The sequence below is a fragment of the Mus pahari genome, chromosome 2 (assembly GCF_900095145.1).
Source record: "Mus pahari chromosome 2, PAHARI_EIJ_v1.1, whole genome shotgun sequence".
In the NCBI taxonomy this organism is placed as follows: Eukaryota; Metazoa; Chordata; class Mammalia; order Rodentia; family Muridae; genus Mus; species Mus pahari.
The window spans coordinates 23,826,326-23,837,245 of record NC_034591.1 but is presented as its reverse complement, the minus strand read 5'-3'; the positions used below and the strand labels follow the sequence as shown (position 1 = coordinate 23,837,245).

The following is a 10,920-nucleotide window of genomic DNA, read 5'->3' as shown; positions in this document are numbered from 1 at the left end:
GGGGCCCTGTGTTCCATCCAATAGCTGACTGTGAGCATCCACTTCTGTGTTTGCCAGGCACTGGCATAGCCTCACAAGAGACAGCTATATCAGGGTCCCTTCAGCAAAATCTTGCTGGCATGTGCAATAGTGTCTGGGTTGGTACATCCCCTTTTAATGCAATTTGGAAAATTCAATTACAGATAAATAAAAATGTCTAACCTAACAATTATATGCAAATATCATAGTATTTCCTAGGACAAATTGAACATAAGGTTGTTTTTTGTTATATTTTACTGTTGTTTTGTTTTGTTTTGAGATGTCTAATGTGGTCCAGGCTAGCATTGAACTCCTGATCCTCCTGTTTCCATCGCTTAAGTGCTGGGATTAAGCCGGGCGTGGTAGCGTGTGCCTTCAATCCCAGCACTCGGGAGGCAGAGAGGCAGGCGGATTTCTGAGTTTGAGGCCAACCTGGTCTACAAAGTGAGTTCCAGGATAGCCAGGGCTATACAGAGAAACCCTGTCTCCAAAAACAAAAAAAAAAAAAAAAAAAAAAAAGTGCTGGGATTATAGATAAGAACCACCACACCTAACTACAAGTTAAAAACACAATTCACTGACACAATGTTCTCTATCTCTTATTAGCAGTAACAAAAGCCTAAGATATTTTAGAAAAATGGGTTACAATGTTTTTAAAGAGATGCTATATTTTAAAAGAGATTGTTAAGTATTACTATATATGCATACAATCAATACTGAGGGTGCACCTCACAGCAGCTGGTCAAAGACAAAGAGGCTGATGTACAGAAGAAAGTAGGCCACACTAACAGAATGTTGGCATATCCTTATTAGCATTTAAAAGCTCCATAATAAAGAAATCAATTAAAAATGTATATGGACTTTTAAAAGTAAAACACATCAACACAGAGGTCATCTGTTACAGATAGACAAAAAAAGGAAAAGCTCACAAACGCTTAGACTCAGGGAGAGGTTACCTGGCTTCCTGATCAGATGCTCACCATTTCTACCCCACAAATAGGAGATAGCAAATAGGTAAACAAAGCTCAGTTTAAAAAAATGTATCTATACTCACCAAACGTTTGGAGTCTTCACTCTGCTTGTAAAAGAACAGAAGCTGCCTTACCAAGAGGGTAAGGTTGGGACCATCAGCAAGGCAGAAGGTGCCACCAGGCTGAGCCGAGTCGGTGCATTGGTCAAATGCACTTCTTTGGATGAAGTACTGGAAGTACAGGAAGTCATGTGTCAAAATAGCTCTACTCTATAGTTCTCATGATAGAAATATACACTGAGTGTGTTTTGTAGTTATGATGGCCAACAACTAAGTAGTTCCTGGACTATTAAGATTAAAAACAAGCCAGTAACAAAACCTCCTAACTTGGGATGCTTCGAAGATTCAAAATGTCCACTTCCTTTCTCTGTAATCGCCACATGTCTACTGAAATTTTCCTAAAAACTCAGCTACTCATAAGTTTTTAAAAAACAAATACAATTATTTTTTAAGAAAATACTATTAACACTAAATTTTATTTTTAAAAAAGGGCATGCAAAAATTCATACAAGACAAATATCATTTATACAAAATAATACAATATTTAAAATAAGTTCTTATGTGGCCTTCAAATTCCATTTTTGTTTTTTTTTTTTTCTTCCTTGAAATAAATCTTGGTTTATTTTTCTTTCCTTTTCCTCCTCCTCCTTGTTTGTTTGTTTTTTTGTTTGAGACAGGATAGCCTTTAGCTTTCCTGAAACTCACTATATATACCAGGCTAGCCTTGAACTCACAAAGATCTGCCCATCTCTGTGTCTGCCTCCCCAATGTTAGGACTAGAGGAGTGTACCTCCACATCCAATTCATTTTTCTTAATTTTGTTTATCTTCTACATGTGTGTATTTACTTTTGTATTATTTCATGTTAATATGAAGGCTGGAGGAGTTGGTTGTTGCCTTCTAACATGTGAGTCATGGATATTGAACTCAGGTTGTCAAGGTTAGCCACAGTGCTACCTGATGAGCCATCTCTCCTGCCCACTCCTCAGTTTTAAGAACAAACTTACTTGTTGTTTCCTGTCTCTATAGCCTCGGATAAAAGATTGGATTATTACTGCATTTTTCAATCTTCGCCTTTCTTCCTGAATAATGGGGAAAGGAAAGAAGAAGCAATTGGTTAGAATCAGTAAAAAATGACATTTAGTTAAGGTTTTTTTTTTTTTTTTTTTTTTTTTTTGGTTTTTCACTACAGGGTTTCTCTGTATAGTCCTAGCTGTCCTGGAACTCTTTGTAGACCAAGCTGACCTTGAACTCAGAAATCCGCCTGCCTCTGCCTCCCGGGCACTGGGACTAAAGGCGTGCGCTACCACGCCTGGCTAAAATTCACTCTTTTAAGTCCACCACTCTCTGAACATATATTTTAATGATTCATTTTTATTATTATTTTTGTTTGTTTATACATAGGGCCTCTCTTTGTAGTCCTGGCTGTTCTTGAACTCACAAAAATTCTCATGTCTTGGGGGGGAGGGGGGGGGGCTGGAGAGATGGCTCAGCAGTTAAGAGCACTGACTGCTCTTCCAGAGGTGCTGAGTTCAATTCCCAGCAAACACATGGTGGCTCACAACCATCCATAATGAGATCTGATGCTTCTTCTGGTGCATCTGAAGACAGCTACAGTGTACTCGTCATATAGATAAAATGAATAAAATCTTTAAAAAAAGAAAAAGGTTCTCCTATCTTTTTGCTTCCCAAGTGCTGCGATTAAAGACATAGGACACTATGCCCAGCATTTTTATTTTTTAATATTATATGTCTGTGGGTATGTGCATTTCAGTCTGTACAGGTATTCTCAGAGGCCAGAAGCACTGGATCCCTTGGGGCTGTGGTTACAAGTGATTGTAAGCTGCCCAACATGGGTACTGTGAATTCTTGAACACTGAGCCATTTCTCCAATCCCATTCATCATTGAATATATTTCTAATGCAGAGAGTTATGTAGCTATTATCAACCATCTTTGTTTGTTTTGCTTTTGTTTTTTGAAACAGGGTTTCTCCATGTAGCCCTGGCTATTTCAAAACTCAGTAGACAAGGCTGGCCTTAAACTTAGAGATCTGCCTGCCAATGCCTCCTGAGTGCTGAGATTAAAGGTGTGCACCACCACCACTTGGCACTGTATTTTATTTCAGGGCATTCATTTCATTATTACCTTACCTATTTTAGCCGTTACCCCTCATTCCTTGCCCAGACCTTCATATGTTTCTCAATAGATTTTCCTAGCTTGTGCAACTCATACAATGGAATCACTCAATCTAGAGTCTTCTCTCTGATCTTTTTCATTTGGCATGGTGTTTTCAATATTCATACACTCTGTAACATGTGCCAGCACATCATTTCATTATATACATTTCTCATATTCTGTTTATCTGGTCATCAGCTCAATTGCCCTGTTTCCACAGTAGGTTATTATGAACACTCCTGCTATAAACACTAAGTCCACCTTTTTTGAAAGAGAATAGGCTTGCATATCTTGAGTACAAACCTAGGAGTGAAATTAACATTTCTATGACAATGTCTTAGAAGACAGCTATCACCATTTTACAATCCCATTACAGATATAAGAAAAAACACAGAGAAAAGAACATATGAAGCAGAGTGTCAGACACACTATAGAACTTCCCCAACCAGTGGGAAACACCAACAAGTAAATACCTTTCCTGGTATCAACTGAGAGCGACTTATCCTGTGAAACTGGTTGGTGATCTATCCTAACTGGAGGTAAGAAATGTCCTCAAGAAAGGACAGACCTCACAGATAAACGTCCTAACCAAAAATGTCAACAGTGATGAGACTAGAAATTTGTTTCTGCTACTAGGAATGTTCCTCCTTCAGCCGGCACAGCAGCAACCTCCAGGCCCTTCAGTATCATACCCACACTGCCATTTTCTTAGTGCCCATCAATCTCAGCCCCAGGGAGTAGCCATAACTCTACAGTCTTAACAGTCCTCAATACCATCTTAGTCCTTGGTGTTATGTGACTACCACAGAATTATCTGTCTGGTTTACCATCAGTAAGTATCTCCAGCAAACACTACAGTACCTAACAAACCACAAGTTTTCAGACATCTACTAAATGCAGTAATGAGTTGTTGAAATAAAAGACCCAGGGCAGCTGTGGAAGCAGGCAGATCTAGGAATTGTAGGACAGTCAGGGCTACAAAGACCCATGCCAAGACTACAAAAGAGAGACCATGTTTCATAAATAAATAAATAAATAAATAAATAAATAAATAAATAAATAGTAAAATACAAGACCTAAAACTCTTATCCAGAAAAGCAAGTCTTCCCGGGCGTGGTGGCGCACGCCTTTAATCCCAGCACTCAGGAGGCAGAGGCAGGCGGATTTCTGAGTTCGAGGCTATCCTGGTCTACAGAGTGAGTTCCAGGACAGCCAGGGCTATACAGAGAAACCCTGTCTCGAAAAACCAAAAAAAAAAAAAAAAAAGAAAAAGAAAAAGAAAGAAAGAAAAGAAAAGAAGGTCTTACAATATAAGTTGTGATTAACCACCAGAGTTATCTGAAGTAACTAGCCCCAAAAGATGTAACATCAAGTAGACACAATGACACACAACTGCAATTCCAACAATCCAAAAGGCAAGAAAATGGAGTTTGAAACAAGCCTAGGCTATACAGCTAGGATGGCAGGAAGGACAGGAAACAGGAATTAAATGACAAAGAAACAAAACAAAAACAAGAAAAAGAATGTCATTAGTTCTTTTTATCTTTCTCATAAATAGCTAAGGCAAGTATCTTAAAGTTGAGTTTTCTCCTTATATGGAGAAATATGAGCAATGTACATTAAGCCTTTCTAGACCTTCTAGAAAGCTTATAAGCAAAAAAGAGAACAAAAATCCTACATTTCTCTACCCAGAACTCAGCCTCAAGTCTATCTTTTCCTACAGTGGTTCAAGAATGAAAAATTGAACATATCCAAAACTGTTGCAAAAGATAAACATACATAACATACATACATGTACATGTAAAGCAAAGCTTTAAAAGAAACTACAGAAAATGTGTCTATAAAGAGTAATATAGAGTAATCAAAACCATTACCTCTCTCTTGCGTCTTTCTTCCTGAGTGCGATGTAAAAGAGAAGCCTTTTCTTCCTAAATTCAAAGATAGACAAGATTAGGATAATTTTAAGCCTGAAAACATCAAAGATTACAGAATGTGTTGGTCCAAAAAAGGATTCCCAAAAATCTACTTAAAGTTAACACTCCCTGTTTTTGCTGGCATATGAAGAATCACATATGCAAACAAGTACTGTAAAGTCAGCATATATGACATACAAGCACATTATATAGAACTAAGCTTCTCTAACAATATGTAAAGCTAAAGGAAACTATAGTTTCATCACAGAAAACTTCAAATAGAAGCCTTTATCTACCACATGTCCAAAGGCCATACAATTTGCTTTAAACTTACTAAAGGATTCCCCAATTTTACTAAAAGTTGTTTTGAAATTGGCATTTTAAACTCTTTAGACAAAGAAAAGCTAGAAAAATAGTATACCTATCAAAAACTGTTCTTTTTCAAACTGAGCTCCCTAATCTGCCTTTCCCACTTTTCTATACAACCAAACTCTCAACAGACTCTCACAAGTTCAGCATTAAAGCCACAAGCTTTTGACTAGTGGGCTTTATCTCTCTCAAATCACACTCAACATCCCTCACAGCACTCGGTTTCCCCTACCAACACTCATCCATAACAGTTCCTGCCTTGAATGCATGTTTTAATCCTGTCTACCAAGCTTTAGTTTCCAACATTCTCTAACGCTTCAAGTGACATTATACAATAATGATAGTCATTATATCTTAATTCATAGAACCAGGTCTATTGCCATGACTCCATACTTATAAAAATAACTAATGGGGAGGGGGGCAGGAATACAGCCTTCTCTACAACTACTCAGTAGACAGAGCAGACCATCAACTCCAGCTTAGAACAACCCAGAAGACACAATGTGACTATTTGGGTAATCTTACCAAGACAAAGTACATGCATTTATTTGAAAAGGCCTTATATCTCTATGGTGAAATATGTACACTTGTAATAAACACATCGAACAAAATACATTCCCTTTAAAATTACATTTTAAACCAGACAAAGGTCCATAATCTGAGCTACTCAAGAGGGTAAATTCAAGGCAAGCCTGGGTAACTTAGTGAGAATTCATCTTTAAAAAAAAAAAAAAAAAGTTTGGTGGGGCCAGCTGGAGATATATATCTTACTGCCATTATAACATGTATTAAGCCCCCAGTTCAAATTCTAGTACTACCAAAATAAACTTAATTATTAATTTTGGTTTTTTGAGACAGGATTTCCTTCTATGTAGGCCTAGCTGGCCTAAACTCAGAGACCAACTTGCTTCAATAAGGGTTGTATGAGTTGTCATTCTATAGGAGTTGTCCACCTTGGTTTTTTTGTTGTCTGGCTGGTTGGTTGGTTGTTTTGTTTTTGTTTTGAGACAGACCAAGATCACATTGAATTCACAGAAATCTACGTGCCCTGTAGATTAAAGGTCTCCCAGTAGGACCTGGAGCTCCCTGATTTGGCTAGGCTGGAGCCACCAAGTCCCAGGGATCAGTCCATCTTCACCTCACCGTACTGGGATTGCAAGCTGTAGTGGCTATTCTTGGTTGTCAACTTGACTATATTTGGAATGAACTCCAATCCAGAATTGGAAGGCTCACCAGTGAACCTAATCTGGAGACTGGGAGATAGAAGTTTCTGATCTGGATCTTGGTGTGGAGATTTTGAGACACAGTGGCTATTGATTCTAGAAGATTAAGACAGGGAGATCTCCGAGTCCAAGGTCATCTGGGATTAAAGGTATGGTGGCACATAAGGACATATAAGGACATTAGAAGAAGGGAGTCTTGTGCTCACTCTTTCCCCTGCTTGCCGTGTGGGACTAAGCAACTGCTAGACCCTTGGACTTCCATTCACAGCTACTACTGAACCATTGTTGGGAATTGGACTGCAGACTGTAAGTCATCAATAAATTCCTTTACTATATAGAGCATATCCGTAAGTTCTGTGACTCTAGAGAACCCTGACTAATACACAAGCTCATTCATTGCCATCATGACTGAGGATCAAACTCAGGCCCTCATGGGAAGCACTTTTTCAATTGAGCTGTCACACCCCACCCCAGTTCCCAAACTGTAACACCACACTTAGGAGACAGAAGGATTAGAAATAAAACTAAAAGAAAACCAGACAAACCAGACAAACCCCTACAGTCCTGAAACCCGGCATCCTCCTGAACAAAGAAGGGCTCTGGCAGCTCCCAGTGTGAAGAGAAGCAGGTGCCTGCCTTCACAAGCCTGGAGCTGTCATCTGCTTTGACCGACGTGGACACTCCATGCACTGACCCTGTTAAATGTCCCTGCGCAGAGATCAGGAGTGCTGCCTACAGAAGGAAGCAGATTTATTCTGGATAGTTTCCAGCACTAGAACACAAAAGACCACATACCCCTTTGTTTAGCCAACACATTACCTTTGCCTTTCCTGTCACACAATGCTTTACTCCTGTCAATAGACAGCAAAGGATTTCCTCTAGTTTAGGGATTTAGAAATGGCTTCACAGCCTTGGTTATTCAGTAAAGGAGCCATCAGTCCAGGCTATAACAGGATGTTCCTTCCAAGAGAACAGATCAACTGTCTGCCCTGGAGAGCAGTGGCCCCACAATCTGGTTCTCAATCTATCTATCTGCATATGCAACTGTGTCATCAGGGAGGAAAAAAACCTTGTCCCATAACTTACTTGCTTTGTCACAAGTCATCACTTCCAAACCTAACTTTGGCAGCAGGTTACCCAATTAGTAATTTTGCAGCCATAACTTTACAGATCAACAGGATCCAAGAGATCTTGGATCACAAAACCTGTGACGGTGGTTTTCCCTGGAATTGGGGTACATAATAAGTTCATTCTCTCAGCCACTGCATTTAAAAAAAAAAAAAAAAAAAAAATCCCAAAAGCTCAATCTACTTGTTGGCTTGTGTTTTTCCTTTGTAGCTATCAAGTTGGTTTTTTTTATTATTATTATTAGATATTTTCTTTATCCCGAAAGTTCCCTATACCCTCCCCCCCCCGCCCCTGCTCCCCTACCCACCCACTCCCACTTCTTGGCCCTGGCATTCCCCTGTGCTGTATAATATAAAGTTTACAAGACCAAGGGGCCTCTCTTCCCAGTGATGGCTGACTAGGCCATCTTCTGCTACATATGCAGCTAGAGACACGAGCTCAGGGGGTACTGGTTAGTTCATGTTGTTCCACCTATAGGGTTGCAGTCTCCTTCAGCTCCTTGGGTACTTTCTCTAGCTCCTCCACTGGGGGTCCTGTGTTCCATCCAATAGCTGACTGTGAGCATCCACTTCTGTGTTTGCTAGGCACTGGTATAGCCTCACAAGAGGCCGTGTAGCTATCAAGTTTATAAGACTAAAAGATGTTTCCAAAGAGTCAGAAATGTGATAGAGATACACCAACTATCCTACTCATTATCAATACCTTTGTTTATATAACCATTTTCACCCTCAGATTTTAAAAAGTACTATTTTCCTTTAGTATCTAACTGGTATCAGGTTCGGTAGTTAACAGGAATAAAAAGCACAGACATGACTTTAATTTCCACATACTAGTAAAAGTGCAGTTTACCACGAGGCTGAAAATGAACCAGCCTACAAGGCAGACAGGAATTCGGATCAGAATCTGCAGAGTAACATGAGTTTTGCAGCTCCATCCTGTAGCTGCATCACTGAGCCATACTTACTGAGTTTTTTGTTAAAATCTCAAAATAAATAAATATAATTTAATTAAACTTCAACATCAAGGATGACATTCTCTAAAACAGCTGCAAAGTTTAGCTTAGTCGTGTAAATTTGATCACAAAATTCAAATTTTTTACAAAGCAAACCATCATAGCCAAGATTCAAGGCAAATCACAAAGTGGGAACAAATATTTGAAACAGCATAAAAATGACCTGTTATAGCATTCAGTAATAATATGAAAAACGACAACCAAAGAGGAAAATCAGCAAAAGTATATGTACCTCACAGAAAATATATCTTCTAAGCACAAGAAATTCAATTCCAGTTAAGAAAAAAAAATGAAAAATTATAAATAAGGATTTATTTCTTATTTCTATATGTGGAAGAAATATCAAATGAGTGTTTTCTAATACTATAAAACTTGTGCGTAGGACAAGGAATTAAGATCTTTTTGTTTCCTCTACCTTGTAAGACTTGGAAATATTTGAATCTTCCCCACCCAGTAAAAAACCCTGTTTACTCAAAGGCCCAGTGCTCCATTCTAGGAATTTGATTCCTTCCCTACTTCCTCTCCATTTCCTATGCACCAATTCTTTCAGATTATTCAGACAATTGAAAAAGATTGTGAGGTAGACGCTAGCCAACTGGGAAAAGAAAGTTGCCACTTTCCTTAGTATAAAAACCAAATCCACTTCCCGTCTTGGTGTGTATTTGCTCTTACAGAGCACATCCTCTTGGTCCAAGTAACATGTTTACTTCATCTAGACACTTCAGTAAGAATGGTGGTCTCTTTCTTTGTGATCCTGAATTTATTTCTAACATGTATTTGGGATAATATATAATGTTATATATATAATGCAATGTGCAGGGCTATACAGAGAAACCCTGTCTTGAAAAACCAAAAAAAAAAAAAAGTTTCATTTTCAGGAATGTAATCTACAGATGGTAATGATAGTCACAAAAATATTCCTTTAAGTGTTATTTGAATTAGAGAGGGGGAAAATACTGCCTGGTATGGTAGTGCACATCTCTAATGTCACCATTTGGAAAGCAGTTGATAGGAGGGCAGCTAAAACAATCTGGGTATAGAGACAATCAAGTTTCAGACTAGTTAGGACTTCTCAGTGAGACCTGTCTCAAAAACCAAACAAAAGAACCTAAACCAATCCATCTTGAAAGCAACTTTAACAGCCATTTAAACTATCATCCGTGAGAACACGTACTGAAGCCAGTCCCAGAGCCACTCAACAATGCAGTAGCTCTGTCTGCCTTACCCTTCTCCCAGCTGGATTATTAAGGAAAAAAAGACAGGTACTAGGGTTAAGGAGCATTAGACTGTTTTAAACAAGGAGAGGAATGTAGACACCTACATGATACACACAGAAGTCAGCCATGGGAGGCTGTGGAAAGTCCAGAAGCCAAGTCTGAAAAAGAGAAATAAAATCTGGGAGGGAAGGAAAGGACAGAGTGAAAATAAAAGCGGACAATTTTGCTCTTTTATTTTCCATTGTTGAATTATTGCCCATGTAAACTAGTTATTTTCTTGCTTTTAAATCTTTTATTGCACTTAGTTACTTTTTTTATTTTGAGTCAAGGGTTCTCTATGTAACCCTGTACACAAGGCTGACCTCAACTCATCCACCTTCCTCTGCCACCCAAGGGCTGGGGGATTAAAAGTGCATGCAGCCACCACCATCTGGTAATTATTTATTATTTTAAATTCAGAGATACTCTTGCCTCTATCTCTCAAGTACTGTCATGCACTATCATACTTTCACTACTCCCTTGAATTTATTAGCTTTATTTCCAATAGAACCACTTCAAGATGTATTATTGTGAGAAAACTGGGTAGGTGCTGAGAATTGAACCAGATTCCCCTTGAAGTAGCCAGTGCTCTTAACCACTGAGCCTTTTCTCTGCCTCAAACTTAAGTATCTTCTGATTTCCACACATTCACTGTGGTATACACAACCACCACCAACCTACACACACACACACACACACACACACACACACACACACATACACACACACTGTTGTATAACTTTACCTGGAGAAGCTAAACAAATGTCTATTCACTGAAGACTGATACCAACAAGAG

The 10,920-nt window shown here is 38.8% G+C and overlaps 1 protein-coding gene across 2 annotated transcripts in view; it reads right to left on the bottom strand.

Annotated features, from left to right (window-relative positions):
* Ube3c (ubiquitin protein ligase E3C) overlaps positions 1–10,920 on the bottom strand; it is a 101,272-nt gene that overhangs the window by 81,256 nt on the left and 9,096 nt on the right. For both annotated transcript variants that reach the window (XM_021190082.2, XM_029534706.1), the window contains exons 2-4: positions 5,098–5,151; positions 2,055–2,129; positions 1,073–1,219 (exon numbers count right to left, since the gene is read on the bottom strand). In XM_021190082.2, coding sequence (XP_021045741.1) covers positions 1,073–1,219; positions 2,055–2,129; positions 5,098–5,151 — 276 coding nt within the window. The remainder of the gene's footprint in view (positions 1–1,072; positions 1,220–2,054; positions 2,130–5,097; positions 5,152–10,920) is intronic.